This window comes from Columba livia, chromosome 2 (genome assembly GCF_036013475.1).
Source record: "Columba livia isolate bColLiv1 breed racing homer chromosome 2, bColLiv1.pat.W.v2, whole genome shotgun sequence".
NCBI classification, from domain to species: Eukaryota; Metazoa; Chordata; class Aves; order Columbiformes; family Columbidae; genus Columba; species Columba livia.
This window is the reverse complement of record NC_088603.1, coordinates 70637314-70664629: the sequence shown is the minus strand read 5'-3', so window position 1 is coordinate 70664629 and position 27316 is coordinate 70637314. Positions and strand designations below refer to the sequence as shown.

Genomic DNA, 27316 nt, shown 5'->3' with positions numbered 1-27316 from the left:
CAGTTTCTCCCTTGTTTCCCAGATTTACTCTTTTCTTTAGAATAACTTTGCAATACACTCTATTCTGCCAGCCTGCCTACAAACAGGCAGCGGTCAATCAATTGGTGTAAGTGTAATTGTATTAAAAATTCATTTCTTTGTTTCCTGCTTACAGTTATTCTTCATTTGTTACAAGCTCCCATTCTGGACCTAGACTGCAAAATCACTCTTGGGGCTAGAAGCATCCCTTTTTGCTTAGTGTTACAGGACCTGCATGTTTCAGCCGTGCCATGAAATGACAAAACACACAAGAAGAAAAATAAGAATTTTGTCTCACATCTGTGTCCTACAAGGCCTGAGACTGTAAGATTCATTCTGGGAGCCCTCACACATGAACATCACGTGTCTGAGCCAGGTAGGGCAGTGTCACATGTCTCACATACAAAGTCAAATAAAAGATACTTACCAATAAAAAAATCTGTTTCTACTGAATCCATACAAAAACTCTGGCCACGTGTCTGCCTGTTACTCTATGCCAGCATGCCAAGCATTCACACAAGCACCTGTGGACTTTTGTTTCCATCCTGATGGCTGCCAGGAGCATGATTTATACAGAGGAACTGCTGTTTAGGAAGGGACAGCCAAGCTGAAGCAGAAGAGTTTCAAAAAGGAGGCAGGTCCCCTCGACAGCCCATGCTAAACCTCTTCCCACCATTCACATTGAATGCAGATCCCCATCACAGCCCACTGCCCCACAGCCGCAGGGTCAAACAGCCCTGAGAGGGAGCTCAGTGCTCTGCCACCTGCCCTTCATTAGCCTAGGCAGCCAGCCTGAGAGCAGGGATTTGGGACATGGCCAGCACAACCTGTAGGCAGAGATGCACAGAAGCATTTATTTAGGCACGTAGCTCGAACTGAAATCCACAGTCCTCAAGTGTCTGCAATACCTCTGTGGGCTTAGGCTGTCATGCTCAGGTACAGGGCAGGGAACAGCTCAGGTAGTTACAGAAGGAGGAGAATAAGCAACTGCTCACTCATCAGAGACCCAGGGCCCTGCGAGGAAATGGGAAGCGGTGATTCCTGGAGCTGTGGGAGAAGATACATCTGCAGAAACTGCTGCCTGGCTCAGGGCATTGCCTGGGATGGGAAAGGAACAGCCAGCTCGAACTGACCAGTCTGTTTTGATGGACTGCTTTGTTTCTGAAGAAAAAATAAACAGCTATATTTTCACTGCTGGTGGAAACCTCTTTTGAGGCATCATTTAATAATTTAGTCCAGAAGCTTGTATCAACACTGTTGATGCTCAAAGAGAGAATACTACATAAATACAGTTTTCTGAGTTCTAATGGGTCTGCTCTCTAACATCTTAGATCAATGTTTCTCCTTGCTTGGCTAAAATCTTCATTGAGGTCTGTGAGGTATAAGGCCTTTTACAGTGCAATGACAGCATCCAGTGCCCCCATTTTCCTAGTGTAATTTCTACTGCGAAGAGAGATGCTGCAGAGAATAAATAATACTATTGTGTGCCTGCACAGGCACAAGTAATTCTTCTTAGTCTGCAGTTAACAGTATTGCATTTAATTGAATTAAATCATAGTGAACTAAAATTATCTCTTGTCACTATTTCCAAATTCAACTGTTTTATATCAGTTTTATTGTAATATATCTTACTTCCCCATATGCCAGCATAATTTCAGCAAAGAAATCATTTACTCTAGAGAGACAATGAATTCTATTTGAATATTTCAATAAACATATCCAGTATGCAGATTTGGGGTTTTTTTGTCTGAATTACTTTTGGGCTTTAACATTGTCAGAGAGAAATACACCTTTGCTTCTTTCTTTTGCACCTTCAAATGCCTTGAAATTAGAATTAAAAGGACAAAAATTACGTTACTTAGTTCATACAACACAAACATTTGACCACTAAACAGGTACAACTCGAATTAAAGTGAATCAGAACACGTAAAGGCAAATCAGTGTTTACTTATTGTATAGAAGAATTTTGCAAAACACCATATAAATTGATAGCTCATCATTTCTGATCACAAATATTATGGCAAATGAACCTCACTGGTATAAAACATGTAGAAAACCTTTAAAATAGGAAGCTGTTCCCGTCAAACTATTTCATTAACACATAAAAAAATACTTCACTATGTCAAATGAATAGTGCTGGAGATGAGGCTGTGATTTCCAAAATAAGATGGAGCTTTCACAACTAGATTTCAAGCCCTCCCTGGTTATGTACAAGACCAGCAGAGAGGCAGAAGGAAGGGCATTCTTGGGAAGTGTTTATGTAACTTTGAAATTTATAAAGGGCCAGAGGGGAGGGAATAGAAACATGGACTGAGATAAAAATAAAATATCATGTTATTAGGTTTTTCCAAAAGTCCTATCCATCATCAGAATGTCCTGGAGTAGCTAGAAACTTCCCTGCTTTCCATTGCTACCTTTCTGTGAACAGGTATCTGAATACAAAATAACACATGAATCCAAGGAGGACTCTGAAGTGTGCTATCATTCATTTCCCCATATATATATAGTATTTTTTCTATTTTTTAAAAAAAGGAACAGACCTTTCAAGCCTGACATAGGGTCAAACAACTTCCTGACTCCTCTCCCTGCAGCTTGCAGATATTCTTCAGCCTTTATGCAGTACCACCATCTTTCCTGTGACCCAGTATCCCAACTTCTCTGATTGTGGGGCAGTACAGATGAGAATTGGTCATGGTGTGGCACAGTGTGAGAGCTCGGGATTGTGGATGAGATGCACAGAGCCCAGAACAACAATGTCTACAAGTAAGCAATTTATTCACCTCTCTCAGTCCTATAGGGGAGGCAGGGAACAGGATTTTTCATGTGTCATTGCACCAAAGCAACCCAGCATCTTCGCAGCACCACACCGAACACTCCAATGGAAGCACTTCCTGCCCTCTCTCATGCCAGCAGGGCAGCACTGATTCCCCACCACCTCCCTTTCCTCTAGGAGAGATAACTCAGTGCATAGTTAACTCCAGCAGCATCATATGCAGCTTGACTACCTTACACCAGAGGACCAGAATCTGGCCTTTTATCTTCACATATACAGGGGAATAATGTTTGTATTCTGTGAGCTTTAGCCTCTGCATCTGTTGCTAATCGTCCTGGCACATCTGCTGCTAATTCTTTTCTGTTCTTTGACCAGCAGGGAGTAGTAATGTATGGTACAGCCAGTACTAGCCTCCCTGAGCTTTTCTGGTGATATACCGCTGGCCTGGGCAGATTCTGACCTCATCTTGTGAGGGAATAAATTGTCTTTGCAAAAGGAAGGCAGGAACCCTGGTTCCTTCTCCTGCCACTCCTGTCTCATTTATTCCTGAGATTGATTCCAGCAGAGTCAGAGCATGACTTTCCTGGGATAATGTAGGCCACCGACATGAAACAGCAGAGTTTATTTCTTTTGTGTCAAGAGGACACGTTCTTTTGCTCAGAAACCACTTGGAGCCAAGGAGTCTCATGAAGACGTGGCTTGTTCAGCACACAGGGCTGAGTCACACAGCAGTGCCGCTCTGCCTGCCTACGGCTCCCATGCAGGAATAGGCAGCTTTCTTCTTCTTTTTGCTACACCAGCTGCTCCATCTCAGCTCTCTCTCCTGATGCTCTTCTGAATTCCTCATCACATTTCACACAGAACAGCATCCCCTTCCTCTTCAAGTGTTGGTCCATCTGGAGATGCAACAACATTCTCTTCATGAGGGAAGCTGTGCCAATGCAGAGTTCACACTCCTGCAGCTTTTCCTGGATGGTCCAGATCTGGTCAAGCTTTGCTCTCTTTCCAGGGTCTCAGCTAACATCAGCAAAGAAACAGGAAGGCTGATTCCTGATAGCAAACCACCTTTTCCTTGTGTGCTCTGCTTAAAAATTGCAGGTTTAAACAGGATCACTTTTCTTCTTTTTTTTTTTTTATTTTTTTTTCTTTTGCGGCATACTCTTCCCATTTCTGTAGTACAGCTTTGCAACTAACCTGCTCATCCTGAGTTCACAGCCAACTACTCAAAACACAAAATGCTTCAAAACCAAATATTTTAAGGGGAAAAAAAAAAAAAAAAAGGTTTCTTCTGAGAGTGTTTCACTGCCTCCCACAACTTGTAGGTGTGGACCAAAACACGGGTTAAGCCCCCTCTCACACTTCCAGGCTTTCAGCCCTGGTGAGTCACGGAATTACTCAATTTTTCCATTTACAGCATTTTTTGTTGGGGCAGGCATTTACTTTGCTCTTGATATCTTCTGTTGTCTGGAGTTTACTTGAAGCTAAGGATACAGGCAGAAGCTGCTGCATTCTACTTTCCTGCTGATCTATCCCAGATAATATATGACTTTTGAACAACTTTTGTATACAATGGCTCATGTCAATCTGTCTTAAAGATATAATTTCCCATTAGGTAGGGAATAGGCTGTGGAGGCATCCAGATAAAAGTCTGTCCCTAAACACTCCTGATTTTTAACATATGTCTGCTAGATTTTCCAACACAGACTGCATACCTTACAATAGTTAGATATGATGCATTACAATGTAGGTCACATATCTGAGGTCTTGGGGCAGTATGTTTTGGTCTAAGATGAAAGGTCACGTGTGGTACAGCCTAATAGGTGTTTCCAACAACTCTTCCACCATCAAAAACAAAACCTGGGATAAGTAGTGGCCTTTTGCACATGTAAATCAATTGCATAATGCTAAATACAGTAGGCGTAACAGATTCTAATATGCAAAAGCTTTGTAATGTCAGCATACCCGGCTTAATTAATTCCTTTAAGTCTTCAGACAGGGCTGAAAAAGGAGCTTTCTGCATTGGGAAAGCAAAGCATATGGGCAGCACAGGTCTCCGTAGAAACCACCTGGCTGTAGCTCATGGATGGAACAGGATTCATGCGCTGCAGAGCACTGGGGCAAGGATGGTTCCACATGACACTTGCTGCTGGGCCCACAGCAAGAAGGAAGACTCACAGCTGTCTGGGGACAAGAACACTATGGAAGGGCTAGTAGTCACCCTGAGCAGCCTGGGGACCTTGGGCCCATGGTGTAAGCAGCACCCAGTCCCAGGGCTGCTGGCAGCAGGTTGCAGAGGACTGTCTGTCTGTCCCCGGGGGTGTGACACCACCAGAACAGACTGGCTCTGAAAACACACATTTCAAAGAGCTGTTGCAAAAAGACATGTAGCGAATAGCAATTGAAGACCAAAACCCCAAACAAATTCAAATAAACAAAATACAAGCAACAATAACTATGTGTTCCTGTTGTGTGGTTGTTTTTTTTTTAAAAAAAAAAAAAGAGGAAGAGGAAAAGAGTCAAATCTGCAGTCTTTGAATAAATGCAGGCATCTCTCTGAGCTTAGTTCTTGCATTTACCAAAAGGTTCACATAACACCTTATCTTCCCAACTACAAATAATTGCATCCAGGGAAAATTTAAGTGGCTCTCATTTTGAAAGTCCTCTGGCACTACCAGGCATTATTACTTCCTATCTTTTTTTATAGTGTATCAAACTCTTATGTTATGTCCTATAAAGTGTCCTAGAGCTAAATGTTCTTCTTCTATGCCAGCATTTCACTCAAAAATAAAATAAGGTGGGGGGAAGTTTGTGCTCTACTTTTCCTAATGATACCTTGTTTTGCAAAATTACTAAAAGCATGGCAGTCCTTAGCTGCTGACATACAGAAAATAAGGTCCTTGAAACTGTTTGTTTCATCATATTTTAAGAATTAATACCTTAGGTCATGTTAATCAGTTTCTGATATATGTAGTTTTCAAATGCACTTCAGGGGAGAAAATGCTAGCAATGACTAATAACAACAAAGATATGAACTGTATTTATTATACATCTAATTCCAAATGTGAACATTACCAAAGTACTTTGCCATCTTAAGTATTTAGGAAACCTTAAATAAAAAATAAATCCACCTCATTCAGTGAAATAGAATGTCATCTTTTTCCAAGCAAAAGAGTTCAAATTTATTAATTTTGTAGCTATATTTTAAAATGAGTGCCAGCCCCTACTAGATGACTGCATGATAAGTGTCTTGAAACTTCAGGAAAAGGCACTAAATTTTTCACAGCATTTGTGTTTCATTTTCATTGTAATAAAAATATGGTGCCCTTTTAATAATGAATAATAGATCTCCTGGTATGATTTACATGCGTGGATTAAATGTCATGTTTGAAAAGTTGCTGTTTTATTCATATTGAATTTCCCTCAAGTAAAACAAAATGGTACCCAGCTACTGTTATAATATTGCTAGTACCTTGCCACATTGATACATAAATATTAACTGGTTGATATACTCTTTAAAAATCTACAAATTTGAGAACTGTTCTGTCAGCAACTGGGGTTTTATATGCATATGAACTGATTTAGTACTATCCCAAGTTCCAGGTATGTTGGGGAAAATGCATAATGCCAACGCTCATATATTTCTGGAGCTCATACTTTTTTTGCTGAAGTGCTGATCTTGGAAGGCTGGTGCAGAATAAGGACAGATGTAGAATGGGTGCAGCCGGACAGGGGTTAGAAAGCAGCTTGAGGAGCCCGACACTGACTCAGTTGTCCATACCTTTCCACCACAGTGCTGGACTGACATCCCAGGTGACTGCATGGCTTATTGAATGTTATTTTAAATGTCAATTGCAGGCAGTCTCATTGGCTTACAGCGTCTTCAAATAGCTGAAAATTTCCCATCTGAACCTACCCTTCTGAACAAAATTTGCTTCCTAGCAGGCACTATTTTCTCTGGAAAAGCATTCCAGAAATGTTTAAAATGTGTTACAAATACATGAAATAGGAACATCTTCCTTAAAGGTCCTTTTGCTTAGTAGGTGAAACTTGCAATATACAATAAATTGAACTCATGGCTGAAAACATTTTTTTAAAAAGAGAAACATTTTAACCACTCTTCAATTCTTATTCCATTGGAGCCAATGAATATTTTGACTCTGAAAAGTGAGGATTTGTTTTATTAATTGTTTCATACAACTGTTTTAATGTTTACTGAACTAACTTAAGAAAAGCGGACTAAAAAAAACCCCACACACTTCTTCTGAGCAAAACTGAACTTTCACACACTGCAACTGATTTGTATTCTTCAAGTCATCATTAAGCTGAAAAATGTAATCTGGACTTATTAACATTGGCTCATGGGCACTATGGAGTAATAAGGTACTACCTTAAATACACCGTGAATGAAAAATGTTTACTGGCTACTTAGGTCTTATCTATAGCAGAAGTAGAATCTTAGCCACCATGAGACAGCAATAAGGAAATCATACTAGTAAAATCCTTGGTCTAGTGTAAAGATGATGCAGTCAGATCTGTGCCAGCACTGCCAAAGATAATCTAATTGCAGTAACTGCCTTACAATGTGAACAGTAAACATTTCATCTCCTTTCCTATTCTCTCCTTACTCAACTTTCACTCCACATCTGAGAAAAACCAGGCAGTGCAGGAGTATACCGAAAGTTTAAGAACAAAGCTTCTTTACTGCCAGAGTTAACCTACTGCATTTTTTGAATCTCAGCTTGAGTTCACCTTCAGTTCATGTTATAATGTAGGTGAAGCTTCAAAATAGCTCTTGCTTCACCTAAACCAGACAGCATTAACCCATCTAAGTCTAAAATTCCTTTGTATAAAGATATGGAAACATCCTTGAAATGTTCCCTTTAGACCATGCTGTTTAGTTGCTATTCCTAAAATTGTAAAGAGTAATTTGAAACATCAATTGCATTTTATCCCAATCCAAAGCATTCATACATATTTTGTATAGCATAATATAAGGAAAAAAAAATTACTCGTGTGACTGTCTGGCCTTACTGAAAAACAAATAAACTTCAACTGGAAGAATTAGGAGCCATGGTCTAATATGCAATCAGAGGTTACTGAGGAAGGTAAGTTGACAAACTAAAAAGGAGGACAGTGAAGGAGGGGAAAGAAGGGAAGCTGGCAAGCTGGGGTAAAGAACATTGATTAATGAACAAAAAACATTTTTGAAAGGTCATGTGCGCAAGTCAGACTAGCCCTGAGGCAGTTCTTACTTACATGACCAGCACTTTCTGTACGCAGCAGGTAACCCATGCTGACACCAACTTTGCCGACATGACAGGGTTATTATTTTTGGAAGGATGTAGTGTTCTGGAACAATTTCTCTAATATATTAGTTAAAACTAATCTTCCCTTCAATATCAAGCATGCATGTGTTCATTTTCACCATGTTTACACTGAACTCCTATCATTATTCTAGCCAATGAAAACAAAAGCCTATTCTTCATGTGTGAGCACTTGTATTTCCCCCCCGTATTATATCCAAGAGCAGCAGTGCTGTTTATGAGATTGTATTCAGATGTTCATCTGGAGCTCACCACTAAGAAATCACTTCTGACACTAAGTTTTGTGGTAGATGCTAACAGTCTGAAGCCTAAAATCTGCCCCATCTCAGCACAGATCCTAAGGGTTTCTTTTGAAACATACCTGAAGGCTATGGCCAATACCAAGGTGGAAGAACAGAAAGATAGAATCACGGACGGTACAACAATTACATCTTCAAAATGAACTGGTGGAGGAGGTTCTCTAAAACTACACCATTAAGATTTAAGTGTCAGTTATACAGAAATGTAAACAGGGAATCATCAGAAGGACATTTAATCCAACTTCTCCTGGTCCTGCATTCTAAGTTGACTTGTCCAAGTCTTGCACCCTGGTTCAGTAAACCAAAAAATGGAGTTTGGTGAAGATGCTTATTAAATATCCTCTATGAGACTCACAGAGGATTTTAAAGCAAAGTCTGGAAAAATGGTAAAACTACCAAGCATTTCTTTCAGACCTTTGGATGAAGCATAATAGTCACCTCTAAGCAATTACTGAGTATTCCACACAAGTCAGTAGAGACTAACAGAAATACAAGTATATGGACTTTGCATGTATTCCTCGCAAACACAAGTCAGGAGTTATTTTGCACTGAGGAGCAGCTGAACAAAAGACAGGTCACTCTGAACCAGCTCTTGCTTAGTAGTGATAACAGAGACATGCAGTTTTGAATGGAAGACATTCCTCGGGCAGGAGCAAAAGGAGCAGGCAAGACCCAGGAGAAACAGGATGCTGAAAGCAAGAAGCAGGGCATGCCAGAGTTATTCAGTCATACTGCCTGTTGTCTTCTCCTTTCAATGAAGCCTGAGAAGACAGTGCTTTGTCTTCGAGGCAGTAAGCAGGATACATGAGTCCTGCCTAGGGATGAATCCCGGCTCAGTGATTTCTGACAGATATGTGTATTTTTTTTAACATCATGTGTCAGTCACATTCACTATTTCCCTCTCTACATACATGATTCTTTCCATACCAACAGCTGTATTTACAGACATTGTTCATTATGCATTAGAGATGATGAACAATGAAAAAGCAGAACACGTGACTTAGCAGGACCCAATAGCTGAAATGACCTATCTGCTAATGACTGAAAGCATCAGAGCCATACATAAAAGTTGCTTTATCTAAAAGCTCTTTGGGATAGGAACTGTCTGTTCTGCATCTATAGAAGGGGTAGGAGAGAAAATCTACTGTTCAGGTCACACTGCAAAATAAATGACAGAAAACATAAAAGGCTCTCCTCATTCTACCAATGTCTCATAACACACACACACAAGCACACAAAAACACACTGAGAGAGGTGGGGGTTGTTTTTCAAACCATAAAGAAGCTTTCATGCGCCAGAGAGTTTATCTGAGACCAATGTTTCAACCAGCACTAGGCATTAGCTACAACAGTGAGCAACTGACACACAACAATCCTGCCATGCACAGCATGCTTAGGCAGGAAAATATGTGTGCCTCAGTAGCAAAAGACAGAATAGAGCCTCAAGTGTTTGGGTGCCTTCCAAAATAATCCAAATGCTGCTTTTTTGGCAAATGGGGGTCAATAGAGCTAAAAACTCACAGAAGGATTTGGGCATTCATGTGTTTATATACACCCACACGTTCATTTATTATTCTAAAGCTACTTTACAGAAATCAAATTACATAGCTGACAAGCTGCATAGATAAGAGAGAATAAAAGTAAAATTTAAAATTAGCTGACAACACTATATGATGTAGTGTATATTTGGCACTTTTAGAGTGAGTGATGAGGGTTAACCTAGGGGAAAAAAATTGCACCTTCCTAAATTGCACCTTAAATTATTAAATAAATTATGAACATGATGGAATGCATTAAATATATAAGCCTGAAGGAGAAAGAGCGGATGTGTTTTAACTTTCAAAGCAAAGACAGCATATTTAAGAAGTGTTGCTTACTGTCTGGATACTTTGTCCGAAGTAGATCTCAGTGTCATAGAAGTTTCCATCGTGACTAACAGGCAGTGTTGTCCTGGCCTGAGGCTGCTCCTTCAGCTTGGGCCACTCCAGTGAGCCACCACCTAAGCGGCTGAGAACAGAAACTTTGAGGGTATAGTGGCCTTTAGGGACCTTATCTTTGACTCCCCTCAGGCATCTGACATGTATTTCTATCAGCTGTGGCGTCTTGGAGCAGTCAGCCTAGGGAGAAGGTTCTGAGTTACTGACCTGGGTCGAGCTGACTTTAACCATACAATTAGCAAGAACAAATTTCTTCAAGAAAATAACTACCAAAAAGCAGGCAACACACTTCTTGCTCAACCTGCAATTACCTACTGCTAACCAAGGATCTGCAATTAGGGAGGTCAAAAGTCAAAGAGATGACAGATAAAAAATTATACAAATAGTACTATAAAATGTATGGCATCCTTTGGGGGAAGGTGAAGCTGTTGAAATATGACACCAGAAGACACTAGTCTGCTGTAATAAGGCAGAATTAACTGGAAAACAACACCTTCACAAGTATAGCATGCTTTGAAAGACAGGTACAATTCGTGATGTGATGAGCAGGCTGTAGGCACAGAGATCGGGCAGGCCGCTGTTTTATACTAGTTATTAGCCTTGCCAAAGCTATTAGTGCTATGTAATATGCAGACTATCCTATCACCTTCATATAATCAGATTCTCTTAAAAATAGTAATCAAAGTGCAACACGTGCAGAGTTTAATAACAACTCCCTACGGGCACCTTTATTCCAAGTCCAGACAAAAGGAAACATCTGCTGCTTGCTGTTGACAAGATGTTGTCTGAGTTACAGAACGTTTAGTATGGAATAAATGCTGTGCGGGTGTATCGGAAATGCCTTTCTGGTGATTTCCTTGTATGTTCAGCTTATATCACAGAGGCTGACAGAGAGGAACAGACACAAGGGTACAATCCTTATAAGTCTTGCCTGAGTAAAGGCGTTAGGTCTGTCTCACTACACCAGCGGATACTTTAGTGCTGCCCAAATGCAATCTGCAGGGTCAGGCACATCACAGGGAGTCTCAATTTGACTCCAGTGTTGACTTCAATGGATAAAACTTCTTCTGCAATAACTCATTATTTAGTGCTTCGAATCAGCAATTTTTTATTTTTTTTATTTTTTTTTTTACCCAAGGAATCAATTTTTTCCATTATTTTGAGAAAAGACTAGTGGTAGGTCATCTTCTTTTAATGCAATGGGATATAAGAACACATGCCACACTTCAGAATCAAATGGCTACCTTGACTACTAGGTTTAGTAGTCTCACAGTTTAAGCCTACAGTAGCTAATAATCTCTTCTTTAATCCTGTCTTGGATTTATTTTGGAAGAGATAGCATATTTCCATATAGATAGAAAGCTTCCAGAATTAAATTAAGCAGTTAAATAAACAGTTGAATTTGTTAAACTTCTTTTGTTTCTCGACACAAACCATACTTAACAGCTAATCTGAATGACAATTATTTTCAGCGTAATTAGAAAATTTTAATTAACAATGAAGATTTAACCTTAATATTTTTGGTTTCTGAATCATATATATAAAAATTAACATTATGTGAATAAATAAGACAATCTTTTTAAACCTCAAGGCAGGATTACTGATGCAGGCAGACTTCGTTATTAAACACATTCTAAATTAAACGCCTCTATGAATTTTATACTGAAATATATTGTGATAGTTTTGCATGCCAAATGTGACATTTTGTATTTTAGATTCATCTTCTGTAGTAATTTTGGAAATGTCATACAAACAAAGATTTTGTCATTTACCAATGGAATTACTATGCATGGCCGGTTAGCCATCTCTTTTCTGGCTCTTCTGGTTGTTTCAAGTCAGCAAGCCATAAAAAAATCTTTATCTCTCTGAAACACAGCAATTTGGAAGATAATCGAATAGTGACTGGGGGGCAGAAACGCCAGTCTGAGGAATTATACCACAATCTCTCTTGCATTTACAACCTCCCTCAAAGCGAGTGTCAGTCGAGTAGGAAAAGGAGATAGAAGATTCATCATATTTCAAGCCTGTCTCATTTGCATGGTGGCATAGCTGTCTCATCTCCTGCTGAAAGACTTTGCTTGGCCAGCGCTGACAAACTGTTTTGAAGAACTCTTGCCATGCCCAAATGATTCATCATTAATAGCTTTAGACATTCTCTTTAAGCATATAGTTACTTCTGCTGGAAAGCATATTTTGAAACCTGCTGAATTCTACCCTCTGAAACGATGCAACCAAAAAGACCAACAATGACCAAAAAGAAAAAAAAAGCAATGCAGTTAATGTAGTCATTTAGTAGTCCGCATCAGGGAAAAGAGCACTCATGGAGGACCTCACCTTCCCACAAGGTCCTGCTGCTCCATTTAATCCAGTGTTTACATCTGCAAGATTACCAAACCTGGCTACCATTTCTTCTTCATATCCATTCTCCTCTGCTTTCAGTGTCTGGCTTCCCACACTGCAGTAGCTGCAAAGGAAGAGAGAAGAAGAACTGAAAAAAAATGAAACACAATGCAGACAAAGAAAGCATTTGCTGTTGGAAGTACATCACAGTTTGATGTTTTCCTTGAATATATCATAAGCCTTGCAGGGCACCCAGGAGAAACAACAGTGTGCTACATCAGAGAAATGGCTGGACTTCAAAAAGCACCATACGAAAAATGCAGTCACAGCCCCAGTAACATAACCAATATTTGTCAGTCCACACCACTGGTTGATGTAAGGAACATGAAGTTTCATCACCCATGTGTAATCAGCTATGTCTGGCATTGACGTTCAAGTTCTGGATTAAGAATATTAAAGTAGGAAGCCACTATTGACAATTTGAGGACCGATTGACAGCTTTAATAAACTGGTTTTTAGAAACCACTGATTCCTTGGGGATTTGGCCGATTTAAACAAACAAACAAAAAAATTATTATATACGTAAATCTCACCAGATTGAAAATATGTATATATAAAAATCTTATCTCTTCTATAAATCCCGTAAAATACCTTAATATATGTATATAAACTATATAAGTCATATATACATAAATATACTCACAGGCATTAGCATACACAAATTTTCAGCTGTTCGTGAACCATTAAACCTTCCTTAACATTCAATTGTTAACTTCTTGTGCAGCTATTTTGGGGGTAATTATATCAGCTTATATATATATATATATGCTTATTTTTTTTAATTTTTTTTTTTTTTTTTTTTAAAGAGGGGTCCTTGTAACATCACAGAACACCAGCAAATAGTGTAGGAACAGCCCTGCTGCACTGCATAACTCAATGTTGCCATGTTAAGTTCACAGGATACACAAAAGGCACAGTACCCTTTGGAGAAAGCCTTTCTCCTAGAGCACAGTGGGGGCAAATAGAAAACAAAGTTATTATCAATAAGCACTATAGAGCTGTATGCTGTGGCAATCCCATCCCATCTTTAAACAGACACAGAACCTTGAGCAATTCCTCTGTCCCTACTCTGCATCAGTGTCTAAATAGAAATGGCTCTAAGTGAAAACATCTGTAGATGCTCTGCTGGCTTACAAACACTTCAGCTCTTGCTTCCATGATCTGCTTTAAAAGCCTGAGAGGGACCAGTTGGGCACATCACCACTGGTGATGCACCAGTCACACTTGCAGGTAGAGCCAGGGCAGGCAGCAGAGCTCAGAGAAAGACATGGTGATTCAGGAGCTGGAGGCTGAGCAGGCTAGTGGTGGCTGAGGGCCAGCCACATGCCACCCTGGAGGTCAAGAGACCTGCCTGCAGTGTATGGAGAGGAGTCATATGGAGCCAAGGAGAAATCACTGCATCAGGTACAGTGGCAATTCAGGATCACAGTATCACAGTATCACAGTATGTTTGGGATTGGAAGGGACCTCAAAAGATCATCTAGTCCAATCCCCCTGCTGGAGCAGGAACGCCTAGGTGAAGTCACACAGGAACATGTCCAGGCAGGTTTTGAACGTCTCCAGAGAAGGAGACTCCACAACCTCCCTGGGCAGCCTGTTCCAATGCTCTGTCACCCTCACTGAGAAGTTTCTTCTCAAATTTAAGCGGAACCTCTTGTGTTCCAGCTTGATCCCATTACCCCTTGTCCTATCATTGTTTGCCACCGAGAAGAGCCTGGCTCCATCCTCATGGCACTCACCCTTTATATATTTATAAACATTGATAAGGTCCCCCCTTAGTCTCCTCTTCTCCAAACTAAAGAGACCCAGCTCCCTCAGCCTTTCTTCATAAGGGAGGTGCTCCACTCCCTTAATCATCTTCATTGCCCTACGCTGGACCCTCTCCAGCAGTTCCCTGTCCTTCTGGAACTGAGGGGCCCAGAACTGGACACAATATTCCAGATGTGGTCTCACCAGGGTGGAGTAGAGGGGAAGGAGGACCTCTCTCGATCTACTAACCACCCCCCTTCTAATACACCCCAGGATGCCATTGGCCTTCCTGGCCACAAGGGCACAGTGCTGGCTCATGGTCATCCTGTTGTCCACCAGGACCCCCAGGTCCCTTTCCCCTACACTGCTCTCTAATATGTAATTTCCCAAACTATACTGGAACCTGGGGTTGTTCCTGCCCAGATGCAGGACTCTACACTTTCCCTTGTTAAATTTCATTAGGTTATTCCCCGCCCAACTCTCCAGCCTGTCCAGGTCCCGCTGGATGGCAGCACAGCCTTCTGGCGTGTCAGCCACACCTCCCAGCTTAGTGTCAACAGCAAACTTGCTGATAGTACACTCTATTCCCTCGTCTAAATCGTTAATGAATATATTGAATAATATTGGCCCCAGTACTGAACCCTGAGGCACTCCACTAGATACTGGCCTCCAACTAGACTCCACACCATTGACTACCACTCTCTGGGTTCTCTCCTTAAGCCAGTTTGCAACCCACCTCACTACTCTATTGTCTAGACCACACCTCCTCAACTTAGCTGTGAGGATGCTGTGGGAGACTGTGTCAAAGGTTTTACTGGAGTCAAGGTAGACCACATCCACTGTTCTGCCATCATCCATCCATCTTGTTACATTCTCATAAAAGGCTATGAGGTTGGTCAAGCATGACCTACCCTTGGTGAAACCATGCTGACTGCCCCTAATAACCCTCTTATCCTTGATATGCCTTGAGATGGCACCAAGGATAAGCTGTTCCATTACTTTCCCAGGGACAGAGGTGAGGCTGACTGGTCTATAATTACCCGGGTCCTCCTTCTTGCCCTTTTTGAAGACTGGAGTGACATTTGCTTTCCTCCAATCCTCGGGCACCTCCCCCGTTTCCCAAGACTTGGCAAAGATGATGGAGAGCAGTCCAGCAATGACTTCAGCCAGCTCCCTCAGCACCCGCGGATGCATCCCATCTGGACCCATGGATTTATGGATGTCCAGGCTACTTAATTGCTCCCTAACCCAGTCCTCATCGACTAAAGCATTGACCTGGCTTCATCCGGGGTCTCAGGGGTACAGGGCTCCCCAGGACAGCCTCCAGCAGAGTAGACAGAGACAAAGAAGGTATTCAGTAATTCTGCCTTCTCTGTATCTTCTGCCACCAGAGCACCCACCCCATTCATCAGTGGGCCTACATTGCCTCTGGTATTAGTTTTATCTGCTATGTATTTGAAAAAGTTCTTTATGCTGCCCTTGACCCCTCTCGCCAGATGTAATTCTAAGGAGGCCTTGGCTATCCTAGCTGCCTTCCTACATCCTCTAACAGCAGCCTTATATTCTTCCCAAGTGACCAGCCCCTGCTTCCACGACCTGTAAACTCTCCTCTTCTGCTTGAGCATACCCAACAGATCCCTATTCAACCACGCAGGCCTCCTGGCTCCCTTCCTTGACTTCCTTCGTGTGGGGATGCTCTGATCCTGAGCGTGGAAGAAGCAATCTCTGAATGCAATCCAGCTGTCTTGGGCCCCTTTTCCTTCAAGCAGTCTTGCCCATGGGATTTCCCCCAGCAATTGCTTGAAAAGGCCAAAGTTAGCCCTGCTAAAGTCCAGGGTTGCAATTCTACTTGCTATTCTGTTCCTGCCACCCAAGATGCTGAACTCCACCATCTCGTGGTCACTGCAACCCAGGCAGCCCTCAATCTTTACTGCTTCGACCAGACCCTCCTTGTTAGTGAGGATGAGATCCAGCAGTGCACCTCTCCTAGTCGGCTCCTCCACAATCTGCATGAGGAAGTTATCATCAATGCACTGGAGGAACCTCCTGGACTGTGGCTGGCTGGCTGAATGGTCCTTCCAGCAAACATCAGGGAAGTTAAAATCCCCCACAACAACCAGGGCCTGTGACTGTGAGGCCACTCTCAACTGCCCATAGAAGGCCTCATCAACTTCCTCAGCCTGATCTGGTGGCCTGTAACAGACGCCCACAACAGTGTCACCCCTGCCAGCCTGCCCCTTGATCCTGACCCATACACTCTCAACTCGCTCGTCATCCACTCCTGGGCAGAATTTAGTACATTGTAGTTGCTCTCTCACATAGAGAGCAACTCCACCACCACGTCTGGCTGGCCTGTCTTTCCTGAAAAGGGCATAGCCATCCATGACCACGTTCCAGTCATGTGAACTGTCCCACCATGTTTCCGTAATTGTCACCAGATCATAATCTCCCGACCGAACACAGGATTCTAACTCCTCCTGCTTATTCCCCATGCTACGTGCATTGGTGTACAGGCATTTCAGGGAGGGAGCAGAGCACACCAATTTCTCCCTAGGGGCATAGGAGGCCACCCGGTCCTCATCAGTTTTAGAATGCTGCCCCACCTGGACAAGCCCAGCTACAGCCCCATCCCCCTTCGAGCCTAGTTTAAAGCTCTCCAGATGAGCCCAGCTAATTCCTGCCCCAGCATCCTTTTGCCCCTGTGGGATAAACCTTTCCCGCGTGACACTGTCCGGACTGGTGTCTTACAAAACCAATCATTATCAAAAAATCCAAAGCCCTGCCTGTAGCACCAGTCTTGGAGCCAACCATTAAGAGACTGAATTTTCCTATTCCAGGATTAGCGTGGACATCTACAACACAGGCAGAGAACAGGTGCTCTTAGGTCGTCAAGCTGTGTTTTCAGTTAAGCCTTTAGCCACAAAAGAAAAAACTAAAATTTGGTGTTCAAAAAAAAAAAAAAAAAAAAATCAAGAACAACATCATTTCCCTGTATTGCACTTCAGGAGCATTCCTTCAGTGTTTTCTTACTTGCTTTTGGAAAATTCAACTCCAGTGTCTTCATTCCTCTTTCCTCCTTTGCATGCTATGTGATGAGAAGCCAATGTATTTTAGAATTAACATGGGTCTTTATCGAGAGAATTAGAGACTCTGCAATCCTGCTAAATATCCCAGATAGTACCACATAGTTCAAATTCTCCTCTTTCAAAACAGATGCTCCCATCTCCAAGTTCCTTCTCAGACCTTGCCTACTGCCTTTTTTTTTTTTTAAGAAATACACATGTATATAAACACATATACATTTATATCATTAAAATCACCACTGGTGCAGAGTTAAACTGTCTTCCAGATTCCTCTAACAGTAGAATTGCATCATGTAAATGCCCGGCACTAAACCTAAATGGTTTGAGACTTTAACCAGGGCAGTAATTTTTTTACACCTTTAACCTGGGCCCCAGCAAGGCAGCACTGCATATTGATCCTTCTCTTCCCTTTAGAAAGGGTTGTCCTGCAATCACAACCCACCTTTTTTGCTTTGCAAGAGCTGTTTTTGATGGTGGATGTAGGACAGTCTGCATAGACACAAGTCCCAGTGGCATACACGGGAATTTTGCCCAAGCCAGAGCCAATGAGAACTAAAGACCAGATGCCAGTGCTCAGGACCAAATACAAGAAGCATGGGGTCAACCACCTTTGAAATTTTATCCTTGAGCTACAGTCAAGTCAACAGGGGTCCAGTTATCCTAAATGGAAGCGACAGAACATGGTTCTTGAATGGCACTAACTAATTGGTAGACCTGAAACCTCTGAGAAGTTAACTTCTCTCCTAGAGAAGAATGGTCTGTTTGGAACTTCGTACTTATTTAGCTTCTCATGATGGAAATTATTTCACTTAATTTGATTAGAGCTGCATTGACACAGGAGTTCATTAGGACACCCATTTGCTTGCAATTCAATTTAAAATTAAATACACTTTGTTGTTTATTTTATTACTTTTAAACTACTGTATCTATTGCCTTTATTAGCTGCTAATACACAATTATGAAGGTAAACAGTTTTCATTACTGAACATCAAACATTTAAATAACTACATATGATCTCTTTTTGGGTTGCACATTTTTCTCATTTCCCTCCTTTTGCTGGGTATTAGATTCAAGAGAATATTTTATTCAGTGAAGCCAGGCCTCTTTTGCACCTACCAGGATGCTCATCAGCTGTCACAGCAGAACATAGCTTCCTTGGCTGTATCCAAGAGGGTTATTTTTTTCTTTTATTAATTTCTTCACAGTTAATTTGATGTATGTATTTATCTGAAGGTCATGTATATCTTGATCATGAAAATATTACCCCAAATCATATTTCCTTCACTCTCTAAGAGTAATACCAAAGCAGGCATGAAGGGCACTGGGAGAAGCCATTTGGTCACCTTTTAAAGTGCATTGTGTGTAACACTTAAAAATTACGGCTCAGGCTGGGTATCTAAAAATGGAGATATTCAAAACAGAGGCCTCTTTCAAAAGCACAGGCTTAATATTTCTAGGCCTGAGGTCCTTTGTTTGGGAGAAGTTCCATTCATTAATGTCTGTAAAGCACTGAAAGATCTCAGGAAGGAAAGCGTATTAGATAGAACTACAAAGTAGCCCTTATCTGACATACCTTTGAAAGAGTTCATGAATCCTGGTTTGCAACTTCTGTTTCTTGCGGTGAGAGACTTCCTTGTGGTGCTTTCAGTCCCACATGCCAAAAGGAAAATGGAGGAAAAAAAAAAAGCTTCTTTTCAAATGTACAGAAAGAACATGGAAATAAAAGCCATAAATATGCAATTTTCTGAAGGTTTGCCTTAGGTTTTCTGGTGGAAGGTTTTCAACCTTAGGAATTTCAACCATCATTACTTTATTCTGTTTTTTTTCCATAACTGCTTTTCCATATATTTTTCCATATTTACTTCATTATTTCCAAGGGAAAGTGAGTTCTGATTTTGTTTTAAAAGCTTGATCAGTACGATGTATATTTGTGCATGGTAGTGCCTGACAGTCCTTATTTTTATAACACCTGACACAGTCATATCTATGCATACATACATATATGAATGTATAAGCATGTTTGTATAAATAAAAAAAACCCACACAAAACAGTTAGGCATAGACCACCAGAGAGCCCACAACTTGGTCCATTTTAAATCTTTAAATCTTGATGCCTTGTCTCCCCACAACTGTTTTTAAATGTTTAGTAAATGTGACTGGCATTTTTGGAGGTTGCAACAGCTAGGAGGCTAACTCACATGAGCAGTTCTCTTCCCCCATGGTTCTACAGCTCTCCAGCATGAAGCTGAAGGGCCTGAAGTTATTTCACTCTTGCACAGCAAGCTGAAAAAGTCAGCATCCACATCTTTTGGACTATGTCCTCTGTGTGAAACCTGAAAACAATAACCCTGCTGAATGCTGTAGACTCAAAAAAACAAAATTCTTCTCCCTGACCTGCACTGTTCAGACACCTTGCTGAATATTGAAGAGTATTTCTCATGCTTGGATCTTCTACTGGTGTCCCTGAGACTGACATAAAATGTGCATACAACACGACCAATATACAAGAAGGCTTCCTACTTCTAAGTATACCCTATACTGTCATCTAAACAGTGTAAAATTATGTTCCATTTCCACTCTCATCAAGCCTCAAAGTCAAAGAAATATTTTGGTAGGAAGACAATGTAATAGTCAATGAAGAAAAACTCCCCACTGGAGGCTCTGTATCTGTCTGTTGAAGTCTCTCTTCCAAATGTCTGAATTTTTTGACAAATTCCTGGCTATATCCAAGGAAGTTTAGGAATTTCTGTTGAAGACTGAAGCAAAGCATCCTGCTTGTTTCCAAAATGAAAATTGCCAGAGCATAAAAACAGACTACAAAAACATACTACAAGAGCCTGTGTGAGTAGCTTGTAACATAAATTACTGAACTCTGTAAAATTAAAGCAGAGACAACATAGTTGCCTTAAAATACAGTATGATTTGCTGGAAGTCCCAGCAGAGAGCCTCAGATAGATGCAATAAATCCTCCAAACCCCAGTCAAGCATCACACAGATATGATTACGAAGGTGACATGACCAAACTAGCTCAGAACAAGACCTTCCAGATCACCACATGGCAGTTGTGTCTTGGGCAATGCTCCCTTTACCACTGCTCCTCCGTTGGGAACCAAGTGGGAACCAAGCCCTCCTGCTCCTGGAGAGCTTTTGGCTGAAGTTCACTAGCAATTCCTGGAGAAGGGACCACGACCCATTTCAGTCCCACCTCCACAAATGCTGGCACTGAGTTTCTTTCCCCAGCCCAATGAATCACCACCTACACCACTTCCCCAGGAAGGGCTGGGCTGGCTCTGGTCCCGGTTCTGCTCCAGTACAGCTGGTAGCTGTCTGGTTAGGGTGATCATAGCTCACTTTGTGCCACTTCCCCCAGTCTAGTGAGGGCTGCAGCCACTGGGGAATGCACCAGGAGAAAGGGCAGGTTATTCCCAACTGGCTGCCCCATAGGAACACGCTCTGCACACGTAGGGGATCAGTCCCAGCAGCAGCAAGGGTCAAGAAGTGGTGTTCATCACCTCTGCGAGGCACAGGAGCCACTCTGCCATGTCTGGGGCATTGAGGAGAGTGTTCAGCAACAGAGCTCAAAGTCCCTGAGAAAGTTCAATGATAAAAACTGCCAACTAAAAGACATGAGCCTTTCAGTGGGAGATGGAAGGGGGTTTAAGCTTTTGGGCTGAGGCAATTAAAGCTTAAGTGCAGAAGACAGGGCTTGGGCTCTGTTCATAATTATCTCCTGGGTCCATCTCTTGGTGATACCTGGGACAGTGATTATGAGGTGGGCACTTGGATTAAGAAATAATATGAAATAGAAAACTCACTTTGTGTAAAATATCAAGTAGCCATAATATTACAACAACATTCAGACATTACCAGTCCAGGCTTACAGTGATCCAGAAGTAGAGACTCAAAAAGAAAAAAAAAAAAAAAAATTATATTACCAGACACCCATAGCTATCCAATCCCTTTGTTTATCATCCTAATCTTAATTAAATACTGAATATTCAAAAGAAAATATGAGCCAAGGTTCTCTGTATGAACTACACTGTTTTCCATCTCTCTGCCTCTGAAGTGGCAATGAGAACATGATTTAAAACTATTTCTTCTAGATCCTTGTAAAACATTTGTCACAGTGTGCCATGATATTTTTTAAAAAGCTCTATCATTTACCTAATAAATTTGTTAAGTTTATTCAAATCTTATTGAACAGGAAAAGTGCAATGAGTCATGGTTAATATTTCTTTACCTACACTAAGAAATAAAAAATATCAAAAATTCAATGCTTAAGGTCCTATTCAGAAAACCTCTATGAGTCTGTAATACATTTTCTACATGATTAAAAAAAAAAACAGGAAACTTGCTTTAAAATGAATTATTCACCACCTTGAATAAATTTCCATCTTTCCTATTTGCAAAACCCCAAAGTCAGTTATGTAAATTTTAACCTACACTAATTACCTCAGGGGTGTGCAAGCTAAAGGAAAGTAGATTCAGTAGAAAAAAAAAAAAATCCCAGACATTTTCATCACCAGGAAGCAATTTAATAGAGGAAAAAATGTGTAAGTTTTCAAAAACAGAGCAGCCCATATATATATATATATATATATATATATATATATATATATTTAATGTGGAATAATCATTGCTGCAATATCCCTTGATTCAGAGATTTACTGGAATAAACCCAAGTGTTTTTTCTCAATGGCATATACCATCACACACATAGCTAAGCGCTTGTTTCTCATAATGACACCAGCATTGTCTAGACTGTTATAACGACCCATTGTTGATAATGGGTGTGCCCAACAAGAAGGCATGAACTGCGGTTTAGCTTGACGTTGATATAGACATGGAGGGCCCCTTCAGAAAAAAAAAAAAAAAAAAGTGACTAAAATCTGGGAACCACTGGATACCCTTCAGGTCTTGCCTGGAGAAAGCAGGGCACTGCTTGAAGGACTCAATCACAGCACCACTTTGTCCTATTCCCATCCAGATACTAGGTGCTGCTTTAGCTGTGAGACAGTTTCTTCACATATGTTTCTCAGTTTCTTCACCGTCTATCTTAAGGTCCAATTACACAAACCGCTCATCTACTGATTTCAGAGAGCATGATCAAGACCACAGTATTTGAAAAAGGTCTTTCAGTCTGGACTCAGCCTAGAGACACACAATGTTAAGTATTTTTTCTGCTGTAGTCAAAAACAAGAACCTTACACAATACTAATAATCAGTGCTGACTGACTATTTTCACTGTAAAACTACTTCACAAATAGTAGAACTTGATTCCTATAATTTTCAAATTGGAAAAAAAATTAAACAAAACCCCACCCAAACACATCCTTTCCACTTAGGAGAAAGCCCACAAAATCCAGCAAAGCTTTGAAGCAAAATGGAATTGGTTTTTTATCTTTTAGCAAAAAATGGAGCATTTAGGGAAAATATTTACTTTCCCCTTTTTGGTCACTCCTAGCACTGGTACTACAATCTTCTGGTGAGGTATTAGCCCCATTGTGAATTGAAGCAGCCAGGTGAGCCCTAGCCCTGATGAAATCATTCTTCCTGAAAGGAGTGCTGGGCGTGGGGGGGAAATCCACCTTCCTGCAAGTCCTCCTCACCAGGTAGGGGCACAGCAAAGGCAGCATGGAAACACCACCAGTAGGGTCTCCAGCAGCCTCTCACCACCCACAGGGATCCTACATGCAGAGGATCCACTTGTTTCACCTTCGTTCCACTCCTTGAGAAATCACATCAGTACATCACAGTGGAGGTATAAATGGGCATGAAGTGCTGCCTATCGGACATAAAAAAATACCCAAATAAAAGCTTTCACCTAGGATTTCCATCCACTCATTGCAAAACATTTTGCAATAAAGTCCTGTCCACGCCATTTTTACAGACTGGAAAAATGAGGTGCCAAGTAGCAGTGATTTGCTTGAGCTCAAAGTGTCAACAGGACTACAAGCAAAACCCATGTCTCTAGTCCCACCAGTGTCACCTAGTCCTCCTTCACACTCTGGCTGCTGCATGGAGATTCACTCCCAGTGACTTTCAACATCTAGTGCACAAAACAAGTGACAACTGAAAAGTCATTTGAGATTAAGAAAAAAAATACTACAAGGAAAGTTAACTTCCCTTTCAGGCAGAGTGAGATCGAGGGGCTTTATCCTCTCCATTTTAACTGCAGCAAGATCATAGGGAACTGCGTCACTGAGAGGTAAGAGGCATGAGTGCCCTTCATTCAAAGCAAAGAGTTGGATAGCTGAATAATTCCTGCTTTGAAAATTACACTGCCTTTTGAATGTTAGAGTTTGGGTGACCTTATCTCAGAGATGGCCACAAACTAGGAGGTAAAGTTGTGTCAAAATCCAGGACACATGGTAATATTACTCACAGTGCACTCCGCCAAAAATGTGCCACAGACTTTCAGGCATTTCTTAAAGGGAAAGAGCAACAAAGCAACCCCCCCACCTTGATTTTCCTTCCAGATAGAAAATTAAGCCAATTTACTGTTCATGAGCACAAAATTAAAAACTTAGGCAATTGAGCCATTTGTAACAGCTAGGGGGAAAAGAAAAACAAACAAACAAACAAACAAACTCACTCATAGTCTCTTTTAAAATTGATACTGCAGAACACGAAGTGAGATTTGCTTTAATCATGCTACAGCTTTATTACACTGAGTACTACAGATGCATCTAGTAACAACATTGTAAGCTGATCATTTTGATAAATTTGTAAAGCATTGCATTATTCCTAAAAATGCTGTGAAGACTGAGCTACCAAACAACATGGGAAGGTAGTATCCTGCTACTAAGGTGGATGCTTTTGTTTGTTACATTAAAGGCACTAATTTTAAACAGTTATGGAAACTAATCTCTTTGTCAAGTCAGTGTGATAAACAAGGACCTGAATTTCCCCAAAACTCAGAGATGTTTCCATTCAGGATTTTGATCCAAGATGATAGGACCAAAAAATTAAAGAACTTGTATTGCTTTTCTAAGACACATTGAAGAAACTCTTCAGAAAGATTTTGCCTCTCCAATCTTGAAACAGAAGACTAGCCTTTTTCATTTCTGTCTTGCCATTCACAGAGAGACCACCTGTAGTTCCTTCAGAACCACCAGGTACTCCTTCAGATGTTTCTTATTTCACAGTTGAGAAGACATAGCATCAAGGTCATAAAGCTCTCATGTCCTCATAAAAATCTATGGAGTGTTGTAAGTGTATGCAAGGCCATTTATCAGAGTATCTGACAACCATAGCGAGGACTGAAAAAATACAAACACTGAAATGGTGCTTGCCATTGATGAAGAAACTTTAAGTAGAACTGTTCTAGCCTGTCAAAGCTCCACAAGTTCAGATGTCTCCAGATTAACCTAAAAATCACCAGTTACCAAGATGATCCAGGTAATCTAAGCCTAAATAACAAGATATAATGGAAGCTGCTAGCAACATTTTATTAGGGAACATATTATCTTCAAAATAAACTCATATAGCACAAGCAATGCCAGGGAAAACCAAGTTAACTATGCAAATCCACAGACCTAAAATTAATAGTTTACATTAAAAATGAGAAAGAAAAAATATTCGTAAGCTATATAATGAGCATCAGGGTTTTACAATCTTTTCTACTTTCTGGATACCGACAACAAATCATGGCATGAAAAACTGAAAAGACACTGAAAGGAAATACCAATTGGAAATACTAAGACTTTTGTTGTGGTTTTCCCCCATTCTTTTTCCATTTAAAAATGTTTGTTAATTTCAGCACAGGATGTTTTTATTATAGCCTTTTTACTATGGTCTTTTTCAAAGTCTCTCATGAAATTTTACCCTTTTAATCCTCTTACTCTTCTCTAAATCAGGTATCTAATTTTAAGTCTGTTTTGCAGACAGGGAAAATTGAGTCATAATAACCAATTTGCTTGTTACAGCCCCATAAAAAACGATATTTAGGTCTGAGGTTACAGTATATCCCTTCTTTCCCCATTCTTTTTTTCTGGCTGTCAATTAAGCATTGCCTCACAAATTTGTCTCAATAATTGTAATCTAAAAGCACAGGTTTTGGCTTTATCCAATAACTTTCATTTGTACTGACTTTCACATCATCTTCTGTTTCAAGTGTGCAGACATGCACTTGAACACTTTATAATTAAAAGATACATTCACTTACAATTAGTATATAAAAAATACAGAGGCAAACAATGCTTTAAGTACAGTTTACTATATTATTGTTTTAAATACAACAGTGGAGATAACAAGTTGCCGTGCCTGATGATTCTTCTGTGGAGAGAACAGGGCTTTTCCTGCAAGCTCACATCCTACTCCAGCTCTCTTCTGATGAAAGGTAAACACGAAAGTTGTTTCACATTTTCAGCTGAAATGTAAGCCCTCCTTTTCCAATGTGAATGCTGACATGAGCAATTGTATCATAACATCACACTACACAGACACATCATTGAGTGAGCGTATGCACTTTAGTATATTTTCTCATTGTAACCACCTAATCCTGAAAGCTTTGGATCATCTAAGGGTCTAGCACAGTAGTGAGAAACTGACTGTGCTAACAGATTTCCAGCAGGTTGAGCAACACTGATGATTTCCCACCTTTCTACTAAGCAAGGAAGCATGCGTACGATGCAATCGGACTGTCTTTCCCGGTATTTCTACACCTCTCAATTTACAGATGACCTGGTTATGTGTCACATCAACAAAATGGTGTGAACAATTCCCTTCAAAACTCAGATTACAGACTATGTATGGAAGCCCAATACACCTCAAAGTTAGCCTACTTTGGACTAGACAGCCTCCAGAAGTCTGATCCTTCCCCACCTGAACTAGGCTGTTTTATGAAGTAAAGCTCAAAAGCAACATCCAGCACAGATTCCTCTTGACTAATTCAGCTCTACTGTAAGGCTGCAGAAAAAAAAAAAAAAAAAAAAAAGAAAAGTTACAATATTGAGAGCAATTCCTTTATCTGTAGTGCCAAAAACCTGCGTATTCTATTACTGCTGCTAAGGAGTGTCCTGTCTTAAAAGCTAACTAATAGTAGAATTAGCTACACCTGTGAATACAGTTTGGCTCCAAGTGTATCTAATATACAAATAAAACCTCCCCAGGGGAAAAAATTTCTGTTTGCACGTTCATGCCTCTATATTTCAGTAATGCTCACTCTTTCCTTTACAATTTTCATGAGTTCTGCTTCTTTTAACAGGTGGCCAGTATTTGGTGAAGCCACTTAAATGTCAACAGAACTTGGCAATCACTGATTCTTTTTGAAGAGTCTCTCCAATTGTCCCTGTTTATTGAAGCATAGAAATAGACTTCCTTACCAGAATTTGTATTAGTATAACGAGCCAGAGAGCTGACCAGTCAGATTACCTTAAGCAGCAGCAAATGCAGTATCATCATTTACAGTAGCAGTAGAATTCATTGTTCCAGCTCAATAGAATATCAAGAATTGCTTTCATTGTTTAATTGCCCTTCTGATCTTAAAGAATTAATGAACACAGTAAAAGCTAAGAGAACACTTTTTTAGATAAAAATATAACAATTGTAGAAGATTTTCATTACTTCCCTCTAAATATTTACTTGACTTAAAACCCACACAGCTTCTGAACAAAGCAAACAAAAGAGACTTAAAAAGAGCAGCTATATGTATGTTAAGGGTATTGTGACAGACCTTTTACAAACATATAAAACACCTTTTCCACAGCTCTGCTTATTTTGACATTCATTTC

The 27316-nt window shown here is 40.5% G+C and overlaps 2 protein-coding genes across 2 annotated transcripts in view; both read right to left on the bottom strand.

Moving 5' to 3' along the window:
• LOC102086551 (uncharacterized) overlaps positions 1-12925 on the bottom strand; it is a 39262-nt gene extending 26337 nt beyond the window's left edge. The window contains exons 1-2 of the mRNA XM_065052434.1: positions 12685-12925; positions 10291-10530 (exon numbers count right to left, since the gene is read on the bottom strand). Of these exons, the coding sequence (XP_064908506.1) occupies positions 10291-10530; positions 12685-12756 (312 nt within the window). The 5' untranslated portion in view covers positions 12757-12925. The remainder of the gene's footprint in view (positions 1-10290; positions 10531-12684) is intronic.
• A 4413-nt stretch (positions 12926-17338) lies between these two features.
• LOC135578605 (orofacial cleft 1 candidate gene 1 protein homolog) overlaps positions 17339-27316 on the bottom strand; it is a 44292-nt gene continuing 34314 nt past the window's right edge. The window contains exons 8-9 of the mRNA XM_065053399.1: positions 19156-19223; positions 17339-17351 (exon numbers count right to left, since the gene is read on the bottom strand). Coding sequence (XP_064909471.1) covers positions 17339-17351; positions 19156-19223 — 81 coding nt within the window. The remainder of the gene's footprint in view (positions 17352-19155; positions 19224-27316) is intronic.